A 26,201-nucleotide genomic window follows, 5' to 3' on the forward strand; every position below is an offset into this window, starting at 1 on the left:
GGGGGCCCCCAGGTCTGGCCTCCAGCATCAGCTCCTGGACTTACTGAGATCTTGGCACTCACTCCCTCTTCCCTGAGTCTCCGTTTCTCCATTTCTTCCTCAAAAATAACATTATCTTTGTCCCTGCCTCATATGGAAAGTATGGAAAAAAAAATGAGGTCCATGGCATGAAGATGTTTGGGGAGGAAAAGTGCCTAATAATTGTAAGGGGTAATTATGATTGCTCCTTCAAAATTATTTCACAGTGAGGGAGGCAGCCAAGGTTCCCATAGGTAAGGAAGTGTTGTGAACTATAAGAAAAGAATTGCTGTTTGAGATCAGTAACCTCGAACATCCCTCTTGTGGTTTCTTTTAATAAGCAGGCTCTGTCTTAAAAGAGAAAGAAAGAAAAAAGAAAAGAATGAATTTCAGTTACTGCTCTACATCCAATGCCAGAGTGACCCTAGAGAAACAAAGAGAAGGAAGAGGGGCCGGAAGAGAGAAAGATTTTGTCTTTCTCCATGAGGGATCAGAAACAGCGATTTTAGGGGCAGTCTCTCCTTCTTGTTGCAATCTTTGATTTTTAACTGTGGCTTCTGCTTCTGAGCTCTTGCAGGGTAAAATCTCTAACTCACCTCCTCCGTCCTCCATTCTTCCTGTCTTTCCCATGTTGCTGAGCTCCCTGTCATTTATCACTGAACACAGAGCAGACCCACGAGAGCAGAGCAGAGATCTGTCCAGGAGGCTGCCCCTCACCCACACTCCCACTCCCCAGAGAAGCGTTACAGTCCGCCGAGTCTGGACTACACCTTCCCCAAGCCTAGACCCCACCAGTCAATTCTTGTGTCCTGGCCTTGTTTTATATCTTTATGGAATCTCTTTCATTCATCAAGAATTCATTGACTGCCTAGGTGCCAGGCACTGTTCTAAGTGACAGGAATTCTTTTTCCTTCTTTTTTTAAAATTTAATTATTTCTTATTAACATATATTGTATTATTTGCCCCAGGGGTACAGGTCTGTAACTCCTCAGTCCTACACAATTCACAGCACTCATCATAGCACATACCCTCCCCAATGTCCATCACTCAGCCACCCTCTCCCTCCCTCACACCCACAACAACCCTCAGTTTGTTTCCTGAGACCAAGAGTCTCTTACGGTGTGTCTCCCTCCCCGGTCCCATTTTGTTTCATTTTTCCCTCCCTTCCCCTCACGAACCCCAGCCCTGCCTCTCAAACTCCTCATATCAGAGAGATCATATGATAATTGTCTTTCCTGACCACTTTATTTCTCTTAGCATAATACCCTCTAGTTCAATCCACACCGTAGTAAATGGCAAGATTTCATTTCTTTTGGTGGCTGCATAGTATTCCACTGTGTATATATACCACCTCTTCTTGATCCATTCATCTGTCAAAGGACATCTGGGCTTTTTCCATAGTTTGGCTATTGTGGACATTGCTGCTATGAACATTGAGGTGCACGTGCCCCTTCGGATCACTACATTTTTATCTTTAGGGTAAATATCCAGTAGTGCAATTGCTGGGTCGTAGGGTAGCTCTATTTTCAACATTTTGAGGAACCTCCATGCTGTTTTCCAGAGTGGTTGCACCAGCTTGCATTCCCACCAACAGTGTAGGAGGGTTCCCCTTTCTCCGCATCCTCGCCAACATCTTTTGTTTCCTGACTTGTTAATTTTAGCCATTCTGCCTGGCATGAGATGGCATCTCACTGTGGTTTTGATTTGTATTTCCCTGATGTAAGTGGTGGGATTTCTTTATCACTACCTGAAATTATCTAACTCACTTTTTTATTGCCTTACTCATTTATCATACTTCACATTTTCGTTTTTATTGTCATGTTTAGTTAGCCACCATATAGTACATCCTTTAGTTTTTGATGTAGTGGTCCATGATTCATTAGTGGCATGGAACACCCTGTTCTCAGCACCACACGTGCCCTCCTTAATACCCATCACCGTTGCCCCAACTCCCCATCCCCTCAGTTTGGTTCCCAGAGTCCAGAGTCTCTCATGGTTTGTCTCCCTCTCTGATTTCTTCCCATTTTCCCTCCCTTGCCCTGTGGTCCTCCGCTCTATTGCTTATGTTCCACATATGAGTGAAACCATATGGTAATTGTCTTTCTCTGCTTGACGGATTTCACTCAGCATAATCTCCTCCACTTCCGTCCATGTTGATGCAAATGGCGAGTATTCATCCCTTTTTTCTAATAGAAGGTCCATGATAGCAGAGACGTGGGGATTATATCTTATCACCACTGTACACCCAGTGCCAAGGACAGTGCCTGGTGCAGAGTAGATATTTAATGAACAATTGCTGAATGAATTAATGAGCAAATGAATGAATGAAAAAACTTGCCGTAGATGCTTCCTACCAGATCAATTCAAACTAATAATCTCGCCTAATGTTTTTTTTTTTTTTTCCAAGTGGAACTAGCATTAAAGAGGCCAAATAAATTGAAAAGGTATTGAGTTAATGAAGTGAGTATTTTCTTTCCTCTACAGTTCTTCACCTGCCTCCTGGTGATATTTGCTGCTGAAGTAACCACTGGAGTATTTGCTTTTATAGGCAAGGGTGTAGTAAGTAGAAATTACAATTTCTTTTTATGATGGTTAAAGTGTTTTTTTATGGCAAAAGCTATGAGAATATTTCACCCACAATGATACTGAAAAACTAAATAATCCCCACAGATATCCTTTACACAGAACTTTTTAACCTACACGTATTGTGCAGACCTGTGCATATTGTATGTATAAGTATACATACATTTATTTGCACACGTTTTTCTGAGAAGATGATAGTTCATTAGATCTGTAAAAGAGTCTATGATTTCTTTTAAAGGATCTCTAGTTTAAGATGATCCCATTTGTAACGGGGAGGCAGGCAGATTGCACACATGAGAAAGAGGGATGGAGAGGAACGTGTATTTTTACCCCTTGTTAGATTATCATTTGTCCATAGGGCTTGGCCTGAAAAGAGGCCACATCATCCTCAAAGTCTGAAGTCTGACTTGCTGTGTGCTGGGAAAGCCAACTTATTTAAATTGGTGCTCAAACTGTAGGCATCCAAAATACGTTATCAAGAGAGCCCACAGAGGCCAGAGAGGAAGGGACACACTTGGGAAAGAAGGGCCTGAAAAAGAGGAAGAATGGAATCTTAAGTTTACTGTATTTCCCATAAATTCATGTGCTACCAGTATTGTGTGTACAAACTTTGGATTTTTCTAAAAAATGGTAAACATGTAGAATAAGTAAATATCACCTCCTTTAGAATATTTCTAAAATAACCGGTTCTTTCTATAGGTTGGAGGAATTGGATCTTAGGACTTTTTGAGATCACTAGGGACATCAGATCACATGCTGTTATAACCAGAAAAAAACATTCTCTAAGTTTCCTATTTGTATGCTGAACCAGTTTTCCTTGGTCATGAACATTTTTCAAACCATGTCATGGACAGACTTGAGTACTTCTAACAAATAGGGTACCAAGAACACGTAAGTCCCCACTCTGGTTGTACGTCAGAATGTCCTGCGGGGCCCAAGAGCCTGGCGGCTGATGGATGCCAACGTCCATTTATGTTTGAGAACGTCCGCTCTAAGACATTTGCTAGTCTATGAAAGCTGTACTTGGTTAGTCTACCCTTCCATCTCCGAAAGTGTCTGAGAAACTCCAGAGCCTGTAATTTTCGCATATATGTGGCATTGTCTTTAAATACAGATAAACATAGGGAAAGGCTGTATGTTCCAAGGGTAAGGAATAGGGGGTTTTCCTTAATGAAAGGAGAATGTTTGAAACTTCCCCCACTCGCTGTCCCCTTGGTTTTTCAGGCTATACGACATGTTCAGACCATGTACGAGGAGGCTTACAATGATTACCTGAAAGACAGGGAAAGGGGAAATGGGACTCTCATTACCTTCCACTCAACAGTAAGTAACTTTACTTCTTCCTTGAAATCATCTCTTCTAAAGATCATTCATTAGCCAGGCTCTCTCTCTTCACCTGGATCAGAATAAATGTGGTGAAATGAAGCTGGAGCACTGTATTTCAGCCCTCTCAGGAGACACAGTTGGCATTTTGTGTAGAACCTAGAAGAGAAAGAGGCCTAGCACAGAGGGTTCGCTAGAGGAAGTCAGGAATGTGCCCCAGGGAGACAAAAGAGCACAAATAAGAACACCCAGAAAGCCGCCCAATTAAATACCATGGTCTCTCAAAAGGCGGCTTAGTGGTATAACAAACAGCCATGACCTTCATGTCAGAAAAGCTCATTTCTAACTGCAGGCCCGCCACTTAAGCATGTTCCTTGTCTCCCTAATAATCGCTCAGCTCCCCTTTTGTAAAATGAAAGGGCACAGAGAGAGCCATGCTCCCCTTATCCTGGAACATTCCATGGGACTGTGCTGTCAGTGCAGTGCTGAGGGCTGCACACAGGCAGCCAAGGAGTAGGTACAGAAGAGATGGGCCAGGCCAGAGTCTTAACCTCTCTCTGCAATATGCAGAAGTAGCTATGAACTCCTGGGCCAGGTGCTTTCAGGTAGCCCCATTCTTGTTCGTCACAGGACTGTCCTGGAAGTACCAAACATTTCTCCGGCTCAGCCTCAGCTGCCCCTGAGACATCAAGCCACACACATTCTCCTCTGTCCTTGAAGGACCAGCGGTAAAGCAGGACACCTGTTTGCTGACCAGCCTTCAGGCCCGGGCCTTTCAGTCCCGAGGGTTCATCTGCTGTGGTCACTTTTCCTCTCTGTCCCAGACTGTCCCCAGCTAATGAGCCCTTCCTGAAGCTCATAAAACTTTAGCCACTCAGTAGATTAAACTACTCCCAGGCTGAAAAAAAAAAGAATCTAAAAACCCAATACCTGTCTAAAAAACAACAATTCACACAGATGCCATCCATTGGCTTCTTGCTTTGTTTGGGTTGCCTTGAGTCACTTCCCAACGTAAAACTCAGAAAACTTGACGGAATTCCTTTCCCTGTTTTGCTAGCATGATTATGTGACTCTTCACCATCTTTCTAGAAATGGTAGCTTGGTTTGCTCTGACTGGGCCCCATAGCTGCTTTGCTGCCTCAGTCCCCTGGTCCTCAGCAGTGATGCCCAGACTTGTAGCTCCCACTTCTCTCTCCGCTGCCCTAAAAACTCTTTTCTGACTCTCTAGTTTCAGTGCTGTGGAAAGGAAAGCTCTGAACCAGTCCAACCCACATGCCCAAAGGAGCTTCTAGGGCCCAAGGTAAGATTCTCTGCCAGGGTTCCTATCCTACTTTCATGTAAGATGGTTCTAGCCGGAGGCGGTGGGGGTGGGGGAGGTTGATGGGTGTGATCTAGGAGGCCCTCTCCCAGTGGCTTCTGTGCCTCAGCTCTCTTCTGCATAGAGTAGGAAGCAATGCTGAGTCCCAGTCTCCTGGTCCCCTGGGAAATGGTGGTATGCTGCCTTGCCCATAATGGTGCAAATGCTATGGCGTTACTTAAACTTGCCAGGTCCAAGGGTGTGTACCCTGAGAATGTCACGCAAGACCTCTCTGTGGCATTACTGATAAATGCTTCATTTATTAAGTGCTATGTGTCAGGCACTGTGCCTGTTTCTAAAAACTCCAAGATGAAGAATGTGGCTCTTGCGTCCATGGCCTCAAAGTCTAGTCAAGGGAGAAAGTTCTGTGCCTGGTCCATACAGAGTACAGTGCAGACAGGGGCATTAGGAAAGCTTCACAGAGACTGGAATCCTCAAGCTGCATTTTGACAAGGGACGGTCATCCCAGGCCAAAAGCAGCAGGAGCAGAGGTGCAGCCGAGTGGAACTCCAGGAAAATAGGGACTCTGGAGGGCATGGTAAGGGACATGCTTGGGGAGGTAGACAGAGGCCTGATTGTACACCTGGAAGTTTGGGAAAGGTGTTGCTTTTAGCAGAGGATTAACATGGTCCGTTTTGAGTTGTAGAAACAGTACTCAGGCTCCAGGTGTGACAGATAGATGGTTGGAGAGTGATGGAGGGATGCCACTTCAGTGGCACTTGTGCATACCCTGGGAGGAAAGGATGAGGAGCTGATGCAAGTGTCGGGCAGTGGGAAGGGAGAGGAAGCAGCAGATTCCAGGATGTTCAGGGGTGGAGTCCACAGACCTCTTGCATGTGAGGGGGAGTTGAGGGGAGGAAATTAAGACTTCAGACTTCTGTTTGGGCCGAATGGGTGGGTGGAGGCTCTGCTCTCCACAAGAGGTGAATACAGGGAGAGGAGCAGATCCTGGGGCAGTTTTGGTCAAGTTTGCTCTTTAGATGACTGTGGGAATTACACATAATCCGAGCTCAGGATGGGTGTAGGGATCCCAGCATGGCAGTGGTAGCTGAAGCCATAGCAGTGGAAAGGAACGCCCAGGGGGACTGTGTGGAATAAGATAGAGGTGGGCTGACAACCCTGCCATTTACGGGGTAAGCAGGAGACTAGAAGCCAGAAGACTGTGGCCGGAGCAGTGAAGGCGCAGATGGTTTGCCCATAGAGTCCAGAGCTGGGATGAAGACAAAGAAATGAAGGCCGGAGATAACCTGTTGGATTTGGTCTTAGGAAATCGTTAAAGTTGTTTGCTCTGCAGTTTCAGGGAAGAGGTCTGGGAAAGAACAGACATAATGTGGGAGGTAATGGGGGGGTATGAGAATATGGGGACAATGACATGGATGCTCTGGGCATGCAGCTCTGAACGCACCGAGCTTGTGTCGTGAGTCAGGCATTGGACACTTACTGACTCCCCATGAGTAGGATGGTGTGAATAAGGTAGAGCCACTGCCCTCACAGCTCTCCCCATCTGCTGGACAGGCCCGCAAGGGAGCCAGCTCCACCACCCAGCAGTGCATGAGTAAGGCTACATGAGGAGCACCACAGACTCAACAGGGGGCACGTGATCTGAAGGGTTGAGGGAGGCCCTCCCAATGTGATTCGTTTTTGTTGTCGTTCAAATGTCATTGACATACAGTGTTAAATTTGTTTCAGGTGTATAATGATTCAATACTTTTTTTATTTTTTAATATATTGCTTTATTATTTTTTTACATGTGGTAAAATACATTTAATAAAGTTTGCCATTTTATTTTTTTACTGTGCTATGTTAGTGACCATGAAATATATGATTAGTTTTTGATGCAGTGTTCCAAGATTCATTGTTTGTGCACCACACCCAGAGATCCATGCAATACGTGTCCTCCTCAATACCCACCACCAGCCCCATTATTCCCCCACCCCTCTCCCCTCTAAAACCCTCAGTTTGTTTCTGAGTCCACAGTCTTTCATGGTTCATCTTCCCCTCTGATTTCCCCCAACTCACTTCTCTCCTTCTCCTAATGTCCTCCGTGTTATTCCTTAGGCTCCACAAATAAGTGAAACCATATGATAATTGACTCTCTCTGCTTGACTTATTTCACTCAGCATCATCTCCTCCAGTCCTGTCCATGTTGATACAAAAGTTGGGTATTCATCCTTTCTGATGGCTGAGTAGTATTCCATTTTTTATATATATGGATCACATCTTCTTTATCCATTCGTCTATTGAAGGGCATCGCTGCTCTTTCCACAGTTTGCCTATTGTAGACATTGCTGCTATGAACATTGGTGGCAATGCAAATTGGTACAGCCATTTTGGAAAAAAGTGTGTGATTCCTCAAAAAATTAAAAATAGAGCTACCCTGTGACCCTGCAATTGCACTACTGGGTATTTACCCCAAAGATACAGATGTAGTAAAAGAAGGAACATCTGTACCCCAATGTTCAATACGTCTGTACTTTACTCAGTGCCCATCACAAACAACTCCTTAATCCTCTTCATCTATTTCATCCAATTCCCCACCCACCTCCCCTCTGGCAACCACCAGTTTGTTCTCTATATCTAGGAGTCTGTTTTTTGTCTTTTTTCCCCTCTGTTTGCTCATCTCTTTTATTTCTTAATTTGCACATATGAGTGAAAATATATGGCATTAGTCTTTCTCTGTGTTTCTCTGCTTCACTCAACATTACACCCTAGGCTAATCCATGTTGTTGCAAATGGCAAAATTGCATTCTTTTTTAAGGCTGAGTAATATTCCATTGTGTATATATACTACTTGTTTATCCATTTGTCTATTGATAGACATTTGGGTTGCTTCCATATCTTCACTTTTATAAATAATGCTGCAGTGAACATAGGGGTGCCATATATCTTTTCAAATTAAAGTGTTTTTCATTGGGTAAATACCAACAGTGGAGTTGTTGGATCATATGGTATTTTGATTTTGAATATTTTGAAGAACCTCCATTCTGTTCTCCATCGTGGCTTCACCAGCTTGCATTTCCATCAGCAGTGCATAAGTGTTCTTTTTCTCTACATCCTCATCAGCACTTATTTCTTGTGTTTTTTATTTTAACCATTCTCAGAGGTGTGAGGTGGTATTTCATTGTGGTTTTCAATTGCATTTCCCTGATGCTGAGCGATGCTAAGCATCTTTCTCTGTGTCTGTTGGTCATCCCAATGTCTTCTTTGGAGAAATTTCTATTCAAGTCCTCTGCCCATTATCTAAATGGATTATTTGGATTTTGGTGTGGAGTTCTACCAGTTCTTTAGATATTTGTGGATATTAACTCCTCATCACATATACCATTTGTAATTGTGTTCTCCCATTCATAGGTTGTCTTTTCATTTTATTAATTGTTTCGTTTGCTGTGCAGAAGGTTTTTATTTTGATGTAGTCCCAATAGTTTATTTCTGCTTTTGTTTCCCGTGCCTCAAGAGACTTATCTAGAAAAATGTTTCTCCAGCCAGTGTCAAAGGGATTACTGCTCATGTTTTCTTCTAGGAATTTATTTTTTCAGGTCTCACATTTTGGTCTTTAATCCATTTTGAGTTTATTTTTGTATATAATGTAAAAAAGTGGTCCAGTTTTCTCAGCACCATTTATTGAAGAGACCATCTTTTTCCCATTGCATATTCTTGCCTCCTTTGGCATAGATGAGTTGATCATAAAAGCATGGGTTTGTTTTTGGACTCTATTCTGTCCCATTGATCTCTGTGTCTTTTTTTGTGTCAGTACCATACTGTTTTGATTATTGCATCTTTATAGTGTATCTTGAAATCTCATACTGGTTTTTCTCTGGCTTTGTTCTTATTACTCAAGATAGCTTTGGCTATTTGGGGTCTTGTGTGGTTTGATAGAAATTTTAGGACTATTTGTTCTCATTCTGTGAAAAATATTTTGTATTTTGATAGGGATTGCATTAAATGTGTAGATTGCTTTTGGTAATATGGACATTTTGACAATATTTCTTCCAGTCTGTGAGCATGGAATGTCTTTGTGTCATCTTCAATTTTTTTCATCAGTGCTTTATAGTTTTCAGAGTACAGATCTTTTACGTCCTTGGCTAAGTTTATTCCTAAATATTTTATTATTCTGAGTGCAAAGGTAAATAGAATTGTTTTCTTAATTTCTCATTCTGCTACTTCAGTATTAGTGAAGTAGCGTAGTAGTGGTGAATTAGAAATGCAACAGATTTCTATGTACAGATTTTTGTATCCTGTGACCTTACTGAACTTATTTATCTATTCTAGTACTTTTCTGGTGGAGTTTTGAGGGTATTGCATGTATAGTATCATGTCATCTGCAAAGAGTGAAAGTTTTATTTCTCCCCTACCTGTTTGGATGCTTTTTATTTCTTTTTGTTGCCTGATTGCTATGGCTAGACTTCCAGTGCTATGTTGAATAAAAGTGGTAAGAGTAAGGAAAAAGAAAAAAGAAAAAAGTTGTTAAGAGTGGATATCCCTATCTTGTTCCTGATCTTAGAGGAAAAGCTCTCAGTTTTTCACCCTTAAGTATAATTTCAGCTGTGGACATCTCATATGTGGCATTTATAAGGTTGATGTATGTTCCCTCTACACCTACTTTGCTGAGGGTTTTTATTGTGAATGGATGTTGTACCTCGTTAAATGCTTTTTTTACATCTATTGAGGTGATCATATGGTAAAACCTTTCTCGTATTGATGTGATATATTAAGTTGATTGAGTTATGAATATTGAACCAGCCTTGCATACCAAGAATAAATCCCACTTGATCATGGTGAATGATTTTTTTAATGTATTGTTGGATTTGGTTTGCTGGTATTTTGAGAATTTTTGCATCTTTGTTCAACAGAGACATTGGCCTGTAGTTCTCTTATTTTGTAATGTCTCTGTCTGGTTTTGGTATCAATTTGGTATCAAGGTAATGCTGACCTCATAGAATGAATTTGGAAGCTTTCTTTCCTCTTCTACTTTTTTGGAATAATTTGAGAATAGGTGTTAACTCAGGGAACCTGGGTAGCTCAGTCAGTTAAGGATCCGACTCTTGATTTTGGCTCAGATCATGATCTCAGGGTCCTGTGATCAAGCCCTGCATCAGGCTCTGTGCTGAGCATGGAGTCTACTTAAGATTCTCTCTTTCTTCCTCTGCCTGTCCCCCAACTCATGCAGGCTCTCTTTCTCTCTAAAAAAAGAGGGGGAATACAAAAAAAATAAAATAAGAATAAGTATTAACTCTTCTTTAAATAAGTGGTAGAATTCACTTGAGAAGCCATCTGGTACTGTACTTTTGTTCATTGGGATTTTTAAATTACTGATTCAATTTTTTTGCTAGTATTCAATCCATTTAAAATTTTCATTTCTTCCTGATTCAGTTGTGGGAGGTTATATGTTTCTAGGAATTTGTCCATTTCTTCTAGGTTGTCTAATTTGTTCACATAAAATTTTTCTTATTCTTTTATAATCCTTCATATTTCTGTGATAATTGTTTTTTCTTCCCTTTGTTACTGATTTTATTTATTTGAGTTCTTGCTCTTCCTTTTTTGATGAGTCTGGCTAAAAATTTATCAATTTTATTGATTTTTATCAAGAACCAGCTCCTGTTTTCATCAATCTGTTCTACTGCTTTTTTAGACTCTATTTCATTTATTTCTGTTCTAATGTTCATTATTTCCTTCTTTCCACTGGCTTTGGGCTTGGTTTGTTTTCTTTTTTCTAGCTCCTTTTGTGTAAGTTTAGGTTATTTGAGATTTTTCTTACTTCTTGAGGTAGGCATGTATTGTTATATTCTTTGCCCTTAGAAAAGCTTTTGCTGCATCCGAAAGATTTTTAGAATGTTGCATAATCATTTTCATTTGTCTCCATGTATTTAATTTTCTTTTTGATTTCTTGGTTGACTCATTCCTTGTTTACTAGCATGTTATTTGGCCTCCATGTATTTGTGTTCTTTCCAGATTTTTCCTTGTGATTGTTTTCTGGTTTCATACCATTGTAGTCAGAAAATATGTATGATTTCAATCTTTTTGAATTTATTGAGATGTGTCTTGTGGCCTAACATATGACCTGTTATGGAGAATGTTCCGTGTGCACTTGAAAAGAATGCATATTCCATTCTTATTGGATGGAATGTTCTGAATATCTCCGTTAGGCCCATCTGGTCCAATGTATCATTCAAAGCCACTGTTTCCTTGTTGATTTTCAGCCTGGATGATCTATCCATTGATGTAAGTATGGTGTTAAAGTCCCTTACTATTACTGTAGATCAATTTCTTCCTTTATGTGTGTGAATGGTTGCTTTATGTATTTGGGTGTTCCCTTGTTGAATGCATAAATGTTTACAATTGTTGTATCCTCTTGTTGGATTGTTCCCTTTATCATTATGTAGTGACTTCCTTTTGTCTCATATTATAGTCTTTGTTTTCAAGTCAATTTTGTCTAAGTATTGCTATCCCAGCTTTTTTTGCTTCCATTTGCATGGTAAAGTTTTTTCTACCCCTTTATTTTCAATCTGCATGTGTTTTTAAGCCTGAAATGGGTCTATTTTAGACAGAATGTAGATCGGTCTTGTTTTTATATCCATTTGGTCACCCTGTGTCTTTTGATTGGAGCATTTAGTTCCTTTACATTCAAAGTCATTATTGATAGGCATGAACTTACTGCAATTTTGTTACTTGTTTTATGGTTATTCTCTAGCTCATCTCTGTTCTTTTTTCCTTTTTGTTCTCTTCCTTTGTGATTTGATTATTTTCTTTCATAATTTACTTTAATTCCTTTCTCTTTATTTTCTGCATATTATTACAGGTTTTTTTTTAAATTTTATTTATTTATTTTCAGCATAACAGTATTCATTATTTTTGCACCACACCCAGTGCCACATGCAATCCGTGCCCTCTATAATACCCACCACCTGGTACCCCAACCTCCCATCCCCCCGCCCCTTCAAACTATTACAGGTTTTTGATTTATGGTTACCATTAAGCTCATATAACATCTTGTGCATATAGCAGTCTATATTAAGCTGGTGGTCACTTAAGTTTGAACCCATTCTAAAAGCACTAAATTTTTACTTTCCCTTCTCCACATTTATATGATGTCACACTTTACATTCTTTTATTTTGTGAATTCTTTGATTTTTATAGATAAAATTGACTTTTCTGCTTTTGTGCTTTATTCTTTGTTCTGCTTTTATAAGTGATTAATCTACTGCTTTTTAAAAAACTTTATTTATTTATTTGACAGAGATCACAAGTAGGCAGAGAGGCAGAAAGATGGGGAAGCAGGCTCCCCACCAAGCAAAGAGGACAATGCAGGACTTGATTCCAGGACCCTGGGATCAAGTCCTGCATTGATCCCAGGACTTGCAGACCCAGGACCCAGGGACCTGAGCCGAAGGCAGAGGCTTAACCCACTGAGTCACCAAGGCACCCCTAATCTACTACTTTTATTATGTTGGTATTTACATGTTAAGTTTTTTGCCTTTCGTAATTTTCTTACTCCTGTTTATGGCCTTTTCATACTACTTACAGAACTCCTTTTAATGTTCTTTGTAAGTCCAGTTTAGTGGTGATGAACTCCTTTAACTTTTATTTATCTGGGAAACTCTTTTTCTCTCCTTCTGAATGGTAGCCTTGGTTGATAGCTGATAGCCTTGGTTGCAAGCTTTTTCCTTTCATCACTTTGAAATGTTCATGCCTCTCCCTTCTGGCCTGCAGTGTCTCTGCTGAAAAATCAGCTAGTAATCTTATGGGGTTTCCTTTCTATGTAACTGTTTACTTTTCTCATGCTGCTTTTAAAATTCTTTTTTTATTATTATTAACTTATAATGTATTGGGGCACCTGGGTGTCTCAGTGGGTTAAAACCCCAGTCTCATAACATATAATGTTTTATTTGCCCCAGGGGTACAGGTCTGTGAATCAGCAGTCTTACACCTTTCATAGCACTCACCATAGCACATACTCTCCCCCAATGTCCATCACCCAGCCACCCTATCCCTCCCACCCCACCCCCCAGAAACCCTCAGTTTGTTTCCTGAGATTAAGAGTCTCTTATGGTTTGTCTCCCTCCCTGGTCCCATCTTGTTTCATTTTTTCCCTCCTTACCCCCCACAACCCCTCGCCCTGCCTCTCAAATTCTCCATGTCAGGGAGATCATATGATAATTGTCTTTCTCTGATTGACTTATTTCACTTAGCATAATACCCTCTAGTTCCGTCCACATCATTGCAAATGGCAAGATTTGGGGGTTTTGATGGCTGCATTGTATTCCATTGTGTATATATACCACATCTTTTTTATCCATTCATCTGTTGATGGACATCCAGGCTCTTTCCATCATTTGGCTATTGTGGACATTGCTGCTATAAACATTTGGGTGCAGGTGTCCCTTTAGATCACTACATTTATATCTTTAGGGTGAATACCCAGTAGTGCAATTAAAATTCTCTATCACTTTTTTTTTTGCCATTTTAATTATTATGCATTTTGGTGTATATCTCCATGGGTTCACCTTGTCAGGTGCTCTTGGTGCTGCCTGGACCTGTTTCCCCAGACTAGGGAAGTTTTCAGCTATTATTTCTTCAAATAAATGTTCTTCCCCCTTTTCTCTCTTCTTCTCTGGTATTCTCATAATGTGAATTTTATTATGCTTGATGATGTCATTGAATTCCCTTAACCTATTCTCATTTTTTATTGTTCTTTTTTCCTTTTTGCTATTCAGCATGGTTGCATTACATTACCCTGTTTCAGCTCCCTGATCCATTTTTCTGTTTCTTCTAATCTACTATGGATTCCTTCTAGTATATTTTTAATTTTGGTTACTGAGTTTTTCATCTTTGATTAGTCTATTTTTTATTTTTCTCTTTGTTGAAGATTTCGGTGAGATTCTCACTCTTTTCTCCAGTCCAGTGAATATAGCCATTGCTTTGAATTCTTTATCAGGAATATTGCTTATCTACATTTCAGTTCATTCTTTTGCTGCGTTTTTGTCCTGTTCTTTTATTTAGGACATCTTCTCCTAATGGTGTCTAAATATTTGTGTTTGTATCTATGTATCAGGAAAGTCAGTTATATCTCCTGACTTTGAAAGTAGTGGCCTATGAGGAAGAGGTCCTGTGGTACCCCATAGTGCAATGTCCCCTGTTCACCAGGACAAGGAGCTTAAGGGGTGTCTTCCATGTGGGGTACATAGGCCCTACTATTCTGGCTGAGCCTTGTTTATCTTCAGTCCAGATGACTACAGTGGCCCACTTTGCCTATGGTGGGCAGGATTTGCTCCCTGTATTGTTACAGGACCAGTCTGGAACCACAGTGGGCTTATTGTTGGGCAGTGTCAGCAGTCAAACCAGATGTCTGCCCTCATCTCATCTACTGCAGCTGTGGTCATACCAAACTGCAGAGCACTATGTCTGCCTTATCCCCTAAAAGGCTTTCATTTGTGGGTGAGAACTCTAGTCAGACCAGATGTCTGTTCCCAATCCATCTGCTGATGCTGCAGGGACCATGAACTACAGGGCTCTCTTCCTGTGAGGTCCTCAGGTCGTTTTTGTTGGTGGGCAGGGCCAGTAATGAAATCAGGTGTCTGCCCGCAGTCTGTCTAGTGGAGCTACATATGCACTGATTGGCAGAGCTCTCTCTCTCTATCTAAACTGCCAGTTATAAAGGTTTGGCTACTGGGACTACAGTTGAAATGGTGTGTATGGTTATCTTCCCCCTTCCCATGGCAGGAGTCACTTTGGAGCGGTGGCATCCCTGCCTGGGCTGATTGCAGGTTGAGATATGACAGGAGCCACTCTGGAGGGACTCCTGCCAAGTGGAGCTAATTGGATGGGGTGGACCCAGATCCACAGGAGAACACGGAGGCAGGCAATGTGCTGTTAGCAAACTGGATGGCAAGTGTTCTCACTGGTTCTTGCAGGTACCTAGGTATCTAGGTATTTAGGCTGGGGAGCAGAGGGGAGAGAAATGGTGCCCACCAGGAATTTGTTCTTGGAAAAGTCTCCTGAAGATCTCTGCCCCTCCAGCTCATGTTCTGAGATGTAAATAAATCTCCTTCCCATATACCCAGGTACTTTTCAAACTGCTGCTTCTATGCTGGATCTCAGTAGGCCTGTTTGCTATGCGGGCTCTTTAAGAATAGTGACTCACTTCCCTAGCACCCTCTGGCTCTCCTAGAGTAGAGCGTGCTGCTTTTTAAAGTTCCTGGTGTTAAACCCCACTGATTATTAAAAAAAAACTCTCAAAGTTAAACCCTTCTGGTTTTCAAAGCCAAATGTTATGGGGACTTATCTTCCCTGTGCCTGGGATGTATGTTATGGGGTCTGTCTCTCTCCATTCTCTGTGCTTGCAGTACCCCTCCTGCTTGTGGTTAAGACTAACCATCCCAACTGCATCTCTGCCCTCCCTACTTTTTTCAAGGTAGCCTTCTCTCTATGATTAACTGTGGAAAGTCTCTTCTTCTAGTCTTCGGGTTTTCTGGGTTGGTTGCCCTGATGTAACTGTTATCTAGGTGTGTCCGTGGGAGGAGGTGAGCTTAGGAACATTGTACTCTGCCATCTCTCCAGAAATCCTTTCCCCTGATGTTATTCTTAGGATGAGTTTTAAAGGATGAATTGGAGTTTAGCAAACAAAAGAGAAGGGTATTCCAGGTAGAATGGGTGGGGTAAAGCATGGAGGCAAGAGAAGGTAGTTGTATCCAGAAAAGTGCCAGCGGTGGGGAGTGACTAAAAGCTCAGATGCCTGTGGATATGAGTCCTTCAAGGAGGAGATGCATGTCCTTGAAGGGCCTTAAATACTCCTATGAAGCTAAAAGTCTAGATTATATGCTGAATGCTTAGGAAAGCACCACAGGTAGAATCTGGGGTGGGATTTGCATTTTCCTGAGTTTGCTGTGGCAGCAGTTTGGGGAATAGATGGAAAATGAATAATCTGGAACCAAGGAGACCAGTTGAGAAGGCTGCTATCTCACGGTCAGCCAAGAGATGTTAACTGTTAACAAGCTGGACTGAGCACCAGGAGTGGAGAGAAGGGCATTTAGGAAGTAAAATCTGCAGGTCCTGGTGACTAGACCAGTTAGATATGAAAGAAGAGGGGTCGATACCAGCTGAATAGATGCTATCCTTTATTGAACTGAGGAATAGAAAGAAGGAAAAATTTTGGAGAAAAGAAAGTGAGTTCAGTTCTTAACATGGTAATTTTGAGGAGCCAGTGGAACTTCCAACTGGAAATGTCCAATAAATAGTCAGAAAATGTAGTTTGCAGCACAGGAGAAAGGTCTGACTGGCAGTATTTTATGGGAATCTTAAAGCTGTAGGTAAGAAATTGATCCATTAGGTTTGGAATAAAGGACAAGAAGAGAACTCCAGGGAACAAGAGCATTTAAGAATAGGAAGAGAAAGAGCTGTCAAATAAAGAACGTATTAAAAATAAACACACATGTGACAAGACATATGCTGTGGGGAGGGAATGGTCACCAGAGTCAGGTGGTCAGGTGCTGCCACTGAGGTCAGCTCAACATTTGTCAATAACTACCTTATGCCTGGCACTGCAAATACAAAGAAGAATGATACAAAGTCCCTACTGTCAAGGAATTTTCAGTTTAACAGGAAAGATATGCACAGAAATGAATAAAGTGCAGGAACAGAAGTATGCACAGAGTGTATGAGTGCTATGAAAACCCAGTGGGTTACTTAGGCCAGAGGCTAGATGAATCAGGGGAAAGCTGATTGGAGCAATGATGTCTCAGTTAACTCTTCAGGTGTGAGAAGTAACTATGGAAGCATTAGACAGCAAAGGGTAGGGGGACATCTCTCTGCAGAGGAACTAGCATAAGCCATGGGACAGAAGCAGAAAATATGATGGTTTGTGTAGGGAACTAAATGTCCAAGGAGGTCCAGTAAGATAACTACCAAAATATTGATAGGATTGAGCATTTAAAAAGGTGTCTTCATGTCAGGGACAGAGTGAGGACAGAACCCATGCTGACTGAAATGAGATGTAAGGAATAAGGGTGCTCTTTCAAGTAGTCTTGGGGCAAAGGACAGGAAAAGAGAGTTCAGAAAAGATGAAATCCAAATTACCATTAAACATATAAAAATGCAGGCAATTAATAGCAATGTTTTTTTAAAAAATACCAATTAAAGACCTGTCATTGTTTAACCTATGAAATTGGCTAAGTTCTTTTTTCTTATTAATTATATATGATATTGGCAAAAATGATCTAAAATGAATATTTTTAGAGATATTGGTACAAAATTTTTAGAGGTCATTATGATTGCAAAATTTGTGAGTTAAGAGAGTTTCTTAGGGGGCAGAGTAGGAAGACTCTGGCCTGACGTTGTTTACTGTTAGCTATCACCCACATCCAAGTCAGTAAACTGGAAAGCAGTCCAAAAACTGAAAAAACGAACTTCACAACAAATATAGAAAGGCTGCATCTGAAGGGTTAGGAAGGTCAGAAAGGCAGAGGGAGGCTGCCAGCAGCAGGGAGGGAGCTCCACGTACAGAAAGGACAGAGAAATGAACTCTTGCACCAGGGAAGACTAATCCCCATAATGTTTGGTTTAAAAACCAGAGAGGCTGACTTCCTGTGAGTTTGTAAAACCTGTGGAAACTTGGAGCCTGGAGCTTTAGAAGTCAGCTGACTCAGCACTGGGCAAGATGGGAGAGTTAGAGATAGCTGGGTCACCACCCTTAAAGAGCAGCCTATATGGAGAAGCAACAAGAAAATAGCAGTTTACACAGTTCCAGAGGCAAACAGGAGACAGATCTGTTCATACTGATTTCAGAGCATGTTGGGTGACTTTGAAAATAAAGGACCTGGCAGGTGCCATTTTCCTCTATCACCCTCCAGCATAAACCCAGTGTCCCCTGCATGAAGCAGGACAGCACAGATACTTGCTACCTCACCTTCTAGCAGTGCACCACGACCATAAGATCTCTTGAGGACTCACCCACTTCAAGCCTGCTAACCTTGGCTCTGGACAAATTTTGTTAAAGCTGCCCACACTACTACCCAGCCTTCGAGTGCCCAACTGCTGCACCATATCCAGCTGAGTGTCCCTAGCCACTGTCATGTGACAAGTCACAACTGCATACTAAGTCCAGCCTCATACTCCTGACTGCCCTGGCACATAGCCCCCAACTTCCACAATGCTTCAGGGGTCTAGCATAGGTCTAGTGGCCTGATGCACATTTTGCTGTTAACCCTGCTCCAAATTTCCCTGGTGGGCATGCATACTCAGAGCTGGCTTCCCTGGGTCCCAAACACCACAGAGAGCAAGCACAACACACAACAGGCAGAAAGTCAGTGCAGATGATTGCATGGAAAGGAAAAGTGACTCGGACACAATAACAGCATAAGCAACATACATAGGATACTCTCCTGAAGTGCCTGTTCTTTTTTTATGAAAGAGCAGTTTCAAGAACAGAAGACACAGTTGACTTTCTTAACGCAGAGAAACAGACAGAGAGAGCAGACAAAATGGGGAAGCAGAAATTTATCTCAAATGAAATAAAGGACAAGACCACAGCTGGAGATCTAAGCAAAACAGATATAAGTAACATGCCTAGTGGCATATTTACAGTAATAATCATAAGGATACTCACTGGATTTGAGAAAAGAGTGGAAGACCTGAGTGAGACCCTTAGCACGGAGATAAGGAAAAATAGAGCAGAGATAAAGGACTCCATAAATAAAATGAGAAACATGCTTGATGGAATGAAGAGCAGGATCAAAGAAGCAGAGGAATGAATTAGTAACCTAGAAAACAGAGTAATGGACAGTAATGGAAAGCTGAATAAAAGAGAAAAGAATTATGCAAAATGAGAATAGACTCAGGGAATTGAATGACTCCCTCAAATATCATGCCATTCCTATAATAGGAGTCCCAGAAGAAGAAGAGAGAAAAGGGCAGAAAATTCATTTGAAGAAATAATAGCAGAAAACTTCCCCAATCTGGGGAGGGACACAGATACCCAGATCTAAGAGACACAGACAACTCCCATCAAAATCAACAAAACAGATCCACACCAAGACATATTGTAACTAAACTGGCAAAATATAGTGATAAAAAATGTTAAAGCAAGACAACAGAAGTCAGTACAAGAGAAAACTCATAAGACTAGCAGGAGATTTTCCAGCAGAAACCTTCCAAGATAGAAGAGAATGGCATGAAATAATCCAAGTGCTGAATGGGAAAAAATCTTCAGCCAAGAACACTCTGTCCAAGAAAAAATACTCTATCATTTAGAATAAGAGAGATACGGAGTTTCCATGGGTGGGGGGAACACCTCACAAAAACAGGAGTTAATGACCACTGAACCAGCTCTTCAAGAAATATTAACAGGCACTCTTTGAGTGATATAGAGAGACCAAAATTGACAACACAGAGGTAGGATATACAAAATGAATAAAAATGAATATTTCTGTAAAAAAATCAGTCCAGCAACTCACACACAAAAAAAGGATATAAAATATAATAAAATAATAACATATAAAAACATGTTTTAATCGGTTCAAACTTAAACAACCACCAATTTAATATAGACTGCTATATGCTGAAGAGGTTCTGTACAAACCTAATGGTAGCCATCTATCAAAAACTACTAATAAGTATGCAAAGAATAAAGAAAAAGCTAAATATATCACTAAAGAAAAACAGCAAACCATAAAAGACAAGAAAGTTTCAGAGAAAATCTTCACAAGGAACCACAAAATAAATAATAAAATGACAATAAATACACATCTATCAGTAATTATCTTGAATGTAAATAGACTAAATGCTCCAATCAAAAAACAGAGTGACAGATGGATTAAAAAAACAAGTCCCATCTATATGTTGCCTGCAAGAGGCTCATTTTAGACCTAAAGACATATGCATATTGAAAGTGAGGGGACAGGGAAATGTCCAGCATACAAATGGATGTCAAAAGAGAGCTGGGGTAGAAATACTTAAATTGGACAAGCTAGATTTTAAACCAAAGACTGTAGCAAGAGATGAAGAACGACATTATAGTATAATAAAGAGGACTATCCAACAAGAAGATGTAACAATTGTAAACATTTATGCTTATAACAAGGGAATACCTAAATACATAAAACAGTTTAAAAAACATAAAGGAACTAATCAATAAGAATACAATAGGAGGGGACTTTAACATCCCACTTACAACAACGGACAACTCATCTAAACAGAAAATGAACAAGAAACAATGGCTTTGAGTGATACACTGGACTAGATGGACTTAACAGATATATTCAGACCATTCCATCCTAAATTTGTTAAAATACAACAGGGAACATTCTCCAGAATAGATCACATATTAGCCCACAATAAAAAGCCTCAACAAACTGAAGATCAAAATCATACCATGCATATTTCTGACCCCAATCCTATGAAACTAGAAATCAAGGATAAGAAAAAATCTGGAAAGACCATAAATACATGGAAGTTAAATAACATGCTACTAAACAATGAATCGGTCAAGTGGGAAATAAAAGAGGAAATTAAAAAGTACATGAAACAAATGAAAATGAAAACACAATCGTCCAAAACCTCTGGGATGCAACAAAAGCAGTTCTTAGAGGGAATTTTATAGCAATACATGCCTACCTCAAGAAGCAAGAAGAATCTCAAATAAACACCTAACCAGACACCAAACAGAACTAGAAGAAAACAAAGCCTAAAGCCTAAAGCCAGCAGAAGAAAGTAAAAAAAATAAAGATTAGAGCAGAAATAAATGATATAGAAACTAAAAACAACAACAACAACAAAACAATGGAACAGACCACTGACACCAGAGCTGCTGCTTTGAAAAATCTAAAATGGATAAACTTCTAGCCAGACTTATCCAGAAAAAAAGAGAATGGACTCATTTAAGTCAGAAAAGAGGGAGGAGAAATAACCAACACCATAGAAAAACAAACAATCTTAAGAGAATATTATGGAAAGCTATATGCCAACAAACTGGACCATCTAGAAGAAATGGATAAATTCTTAGAAACATATAACCTCTCACGACTCAATCAGAAAGAAATTTTTCTTAAAATGTGAAAAGACTGAATACTAACAGTGAAATTGAATCAGTACTTTAAAAACTCCAAAAAATCCCCACAAAAATCTAGTACCAGATGGCTTCACAAGCAAATTCTACCAAACATTTAAAAAGTCAATACCTATTCTTCTTGAATTATTCCCAAAAAACAGAAAAGGAAAGAAAACTTCCCAATTCATTCTATGAAGTCAACATTACCCTGATACCAAAACCAGATAAAACACCATCAACAAAGAGAACTTCAGGATAATATGCCTGATGAACATGGATGTAAATATTCTCTACAAAATACTGGTAAACCAAATCCAACAATACATTTAAAAAAATCACTCACCATGATCAGCTGGGATTTATTATCAGGTTGCCGGGGTAGTTCAGTATTCACAAATCTGCATCATTTATCAATAAGAGAGAGGATAAGAATCATATAATCATTTAATCAGAAAAAGCATTTGATAAAGTATAAAGTCTATTCATGAAAAAAACCCTCAACTAAGTAGGTTTAGAGGAAATATAACATAATAAGGGCCATGTATGAAAACCCACAGCTAACACACTCAATGGGGAAATACAGACCTTTGCCTTAAGGTCAGGAACAAGACAAAGATGTCTGCTCACCACTTTTATTCAAAATAGTATTGGAAGTCCTAGCCACAGCAGTCAGACAGCAAGAAATAAAAGGCATCTAAATCAGTAAGAAGTAAAACACTCATTAATTGCAGATGACATGATATTATATATAGAAAAACTTCCAAGTCTCCAACAAAAAAACTGCTAGAACTGATAAATTCAATAAAGTCTCAGGATACAAAATCAGCACACAGAAATCTGTTGCATTTCTACACACCAAGAGGAATGCAAATCAAAACTACAATGAGATATCACCTCACACCTTTCAGTATGGCTAAAATAAACAACACAAGAAAGAACAGGTGTTGGTGAGGATGCAAAGGAAAAGGAACCCTCATGCTCTGTCATTGGGAATGCAAACTGCTGCAGCTACTGTGGAAAATATTATGGAGGCTTCTCAAAGAGTTAGAAATAGAACTACCTTAAGATCTATCAATCGCACTACTGGGTATTAACCCGAAGAAAACAAGAACACTAATTCAAAGTGATTCGTGCACCCTGATGTTTATTGTGCCATTATCAACAATAGCCAAAATATGAAAGTAGCCCAAGTATCCCTTGACTGAGGAATGAATAAAGAAGATACGGTGTATACACACAGACACAAACACAATGGAATATTACTATGCCACTAAAAAGAATGAAATTTCTCCATTTGCAGTGACGTGGATGGAGCTGGCGAGTATAAAGCTAAGTGAAGTCAGAGAAACACAAATACCATATGATTTCACTCATGTGGAGTTTAAGAAACAAGCAAAGGGGAAAAAAATTTCAAGAGACAAACCAAGAAACAGACTCTTAACTAGAGAGAACAAACTGATGATTACCACAGAGAGGGGCGTGTGGGGTTGGGTTCAACAGGTGATGGGCATTTCAGAGGGCACTTGTGATGAGCCTGGGGTAATGTATGGAAGTGTTAATTCTACACCTGAAACTGATACATTAAGTAGCTGGAGTTAAAATTTTAAAAGAAATTTAAAGACAAGTGAGTTAAGTATGTTCATGCCCTCTGATTCAGAAATTCCACTTTTCAATTTATTTTAAGGAAAGGAAATCAGAGATGTGGTATCATTGCAGTGTTATTCATAAGAATAGAATACTGAATTGGCCACTAATATGAAAAAATAAGGGATTTTTCTAAATTATGTACTATCTTATGATGAATTATTTTACAATCATTAAAAGTCAGTATTTCAAAGAATTTTTAAAAGAAAGTAGGTTTTGTAGTCATAATTTTAAGTCTAAAAAGCACATAGTTGGATATAAAGAATGAACTAAGTGTGTGTTTGTGTTTAAGAATATACCAGGAGCGCCTGGGTGACTCAATCAGTAGAGCATCTGACTTCAGCTCAGGTCATGGTCTCGAGGTCCTGGGATGAGCCCCACATTGGGCTCCATGCTCAGCGGGCAGTCTGCTTGTCCCTCCCCCTCTCTCCCTGCACCTTCCCCCTGCTTATGCTCTCTCTCACTCTCTTTCTAATAAATAAAATCTTTAAAAAAAAAAAAAAAGGGAAAGAGAGAGAAAACAATATACCAATAAGGGTGGCTGGCTGGCACAGTTGGTAGAGCTCTGGGGTGTGAGTTCTGGGTTGTAAGTTCAAGCCCCACATTTAGAAAAATAAAATCTTATTTTTCATATTTAGAAAAATAAAATCTTAAAAAAGAAAGAATATGTCAGCATTGTTAGTGATTACCTTTAGTGTAAGAATACAAAAATGTCTTGTTTTCTTTTCTTTAATAATCTGTAGTAGTTCCCCCTTATCAGCAGTGGATATGTTGCAAGACCTCAGTGGATGACTGAAACATGAATAGTACCAAACCCTATATACTGTCTTTTCTCCTATACATAATATCTAAAGTTTAACTTATAAATTAGGCACAGTAAGACATGAACAATAACAAATAATAAAATAAGCAATCAATAATATACTGTAATAACAGTTCTATGAATGTGGTCTCTTTCTCACTTAAAATATCTTGCTATACCATACTCACCCTTGTTCTTGTGATGATGTGAAATGATAAAATGATGAGATAACTAGGTCATTGAGCTACTAATGACCTAACAATATGTTAGGAAGATCATCCGCTTCCAGACCCATGGTTCACCAGGGGTAGCAAATTGCAAAAGCAAAACCACAGATAAGGGGGAACTACTGAATTTCCCAAATTTCAACAGTAAGCAAAAATAAGCCATGTTTATCTTAAAAAAAGAAGCTAGTGTGAAAGCAAGGCAGGGGGGATGGGGCAGAGCGAGAGGAGGACAACACTGGAGGGGAGTGTTTTGTTTTAGACTGAAATACACGGGCGTGACATCGTGCGATGAGTGGAAATGTCAGTGGAAAAGTAGAGGCTGAATGTATGGAAGACAAGAAGATAACTGACAGCACAGGCTTCCTGAGGCGATAAGAAGGAATGAGGTCTGGCTCTAGTAAACGAGTTAACTTTCAACAGAGAAGGGTACTTCTTTGACTTTATGAGAGAGCAGGAAGTAAGCAGCAGAGCTCCCTTGTTGACTTTGCATGCTCTCTGCCTTCAACACTGCCTGGCCCTGAATGGAGCATGTACGTTTATAGGTGAAGGAGAAGAAGCCTGGAGGATTTACTGTAGGTTTACTCCCATTTTTTCCAGTGAGAGAGCTGATATCTAGTATAGTGGCTCTCAAACTTTTATTAGAATGTATTATAATGTATTATTTTTTGTGGTCTATATCCTTTTCTAAGCTGTGAGCTCCCTAAGGGCAGAAGAAATCATGTATCTCCATACCTACTATATCATTCCAGTGACTGACTGATGCAATGTAGATGCTCAAGGACAGTTTGTTGAATGAATGAATGAATGAATGAATGAATGCAGTATGATAGAAGACATAAGAATAGTGGTAAGGGTTTCATATAGCTTATGTGAGTGTTAAAGGGAGTTGACCAGTGACAAGTAAAAGGACCTGGGAAGCCTAAAGACAAAGTTGCATACCTCTGTGCTTAAGAGGATTCCAAATAGAAACTGGAGAAACTAATAATTACAAATGGTCTCCTCTGTTCTTTGTCCAATAACCCCTTTTCTTTGAACCTGCCCTGCACACGTCTCTATGGGGCAAATGAAATGATAGAGATCCATGCAGCCCAGCCATCATAGAAAAGAGTGGTCCTCTAACTGCTAACATTCAGTTTTCCTTTGTTTAATTTGAACCTGTACAGACTTTTAAGCCTCTTACTAAATAATACCTACCTTGCATAGTAAATTGGACCAAGTATGTAAAAAGTCTTTTAAGTTATTAATGACAACACAAAAGCAAGGGACTACTATTTGAGGGATATTTTACTTATTTTTATATGCTGAAAGCAAGAAGATGCCCCAAATTTTTAAATGCTTCAGGTCCTAGAATAGCTTCCTCCAGCCAGGTTTTAGGTTCTGAAGCAGTCGTTGGCCTAAATAGGAACATTCCACCAAAAGGAGAGGATTATATTTTTTCCCCAATACACACTTTCGCTTTAAGGTTATCAGAATGGTGCTATCTAAGAGAAGTGGTTTAAATGTGAGCAGAAGCTGACACGGATTAACTTTAACAGAATGCTATAGAGAAGGAGAGGGTTGCATCAGAGTGATAATTCACAGATACCATCATTTGTTATTCCTGACTTTTTTTTTTTCCAAAACAGAATTGCATTGATGAAATTGAGGCCATAATCAGTGTTAAGCTCCAGCTCATCGGAATTGTTGGTATTGGGATTGCAGGTCTCACGGTGAGAAAGTTCCAGAACTTACCTTTTTTGCTTTCTAAGAAGCCTTTGCATCTTATTTGTCTTCAAGTGTGTTACGGCAGTATCTTAGGAGAGATTTCTCATAAAAGACAGATGGTTGTTGACAAGACATCTTCTAAGAACAAAGCATTTGATTATCAATACTCAGTTCTCTCAAATATACCAATTTTTTTTTTAAGATTTTATTTATTTGACAGGAAGAGAGGCAGGCAGAGAGAGAGAGGAGGAAGCAGGCTCCACATGGAGCAGAGAGCCCGATGTGGGGCTCGATCCCAGGACACTGGGATCATGACCCAAGCTGAAGGCAGTGACTTTAACCCACTGAGCCACCCAGGTGCCCCTCAAATATACCAATTTTAACTTGAACCTAATTATGACCTTGAGTTTATCATTGCAATAACTTCCCACATTAAGACCAGCAAGCTTAAACTAGACAAGTGATTTCCAATTCTGGGTCTCTTCTTACTGTTAGAAATTTAAAATA

The 26,201-nt window shown here is 40.0% G+C and overlaps 1 protein-coding gene across 4 annotated transcripts in view; it reads left to right on the forward strand.

Annotated features, from left to right (window-relative positions):
• TSPAN2 (tetraspanin 2) overlaps positions 1–26,201 on the forward strand; it is a 63,239-nt gene that overhangs the window by 32,429 nt on the left and 4,609 nt on the right. For 3 of the 4 annotated variants that reach the window (XM_045081867.1, XM_045081866.1, XM_045081868.1), the window contains exons 4-7: positions 2,503–2,577; positions 3,826–3,924; positions 5,153–5,224; positions 25,616–25,699. In XM_045081867.1, the coding sequence (XP_044937802.1) occupies positions 2,503–2,577; positions 3,826–3,924; positions 5,153–5,224; positions 25,616–25,699 (330 nt within the window). The remainder of the gene's footprint in view (positions 1–2,502; positions 2,578–3,825; positions 3,925–5,152; positions 5,225–25,615; positions 25,700–26,201) is intronic. The other variant, XM_045081869.1, reaches the window with a different exon arrangement.

The sequence above is a fragment of the Mustela putorius genome, unplaced genomic scaffold (genome assembly GCF_011764305.1).
Source record: "Mustela putorius furo isolate JIRA1106 unplaced genomic scaffold, ASM1176430v1.1 tig00000585_pilon_pilon_pilon, whole genome shotgun sequence".
Classification (NCBI taxonomy): domain Eukaryota; kingdom Metazoa; phylum Chordata; class Mammalia; order Carnivora; family Mustelidae; genus Mustela; species Mustela putorius.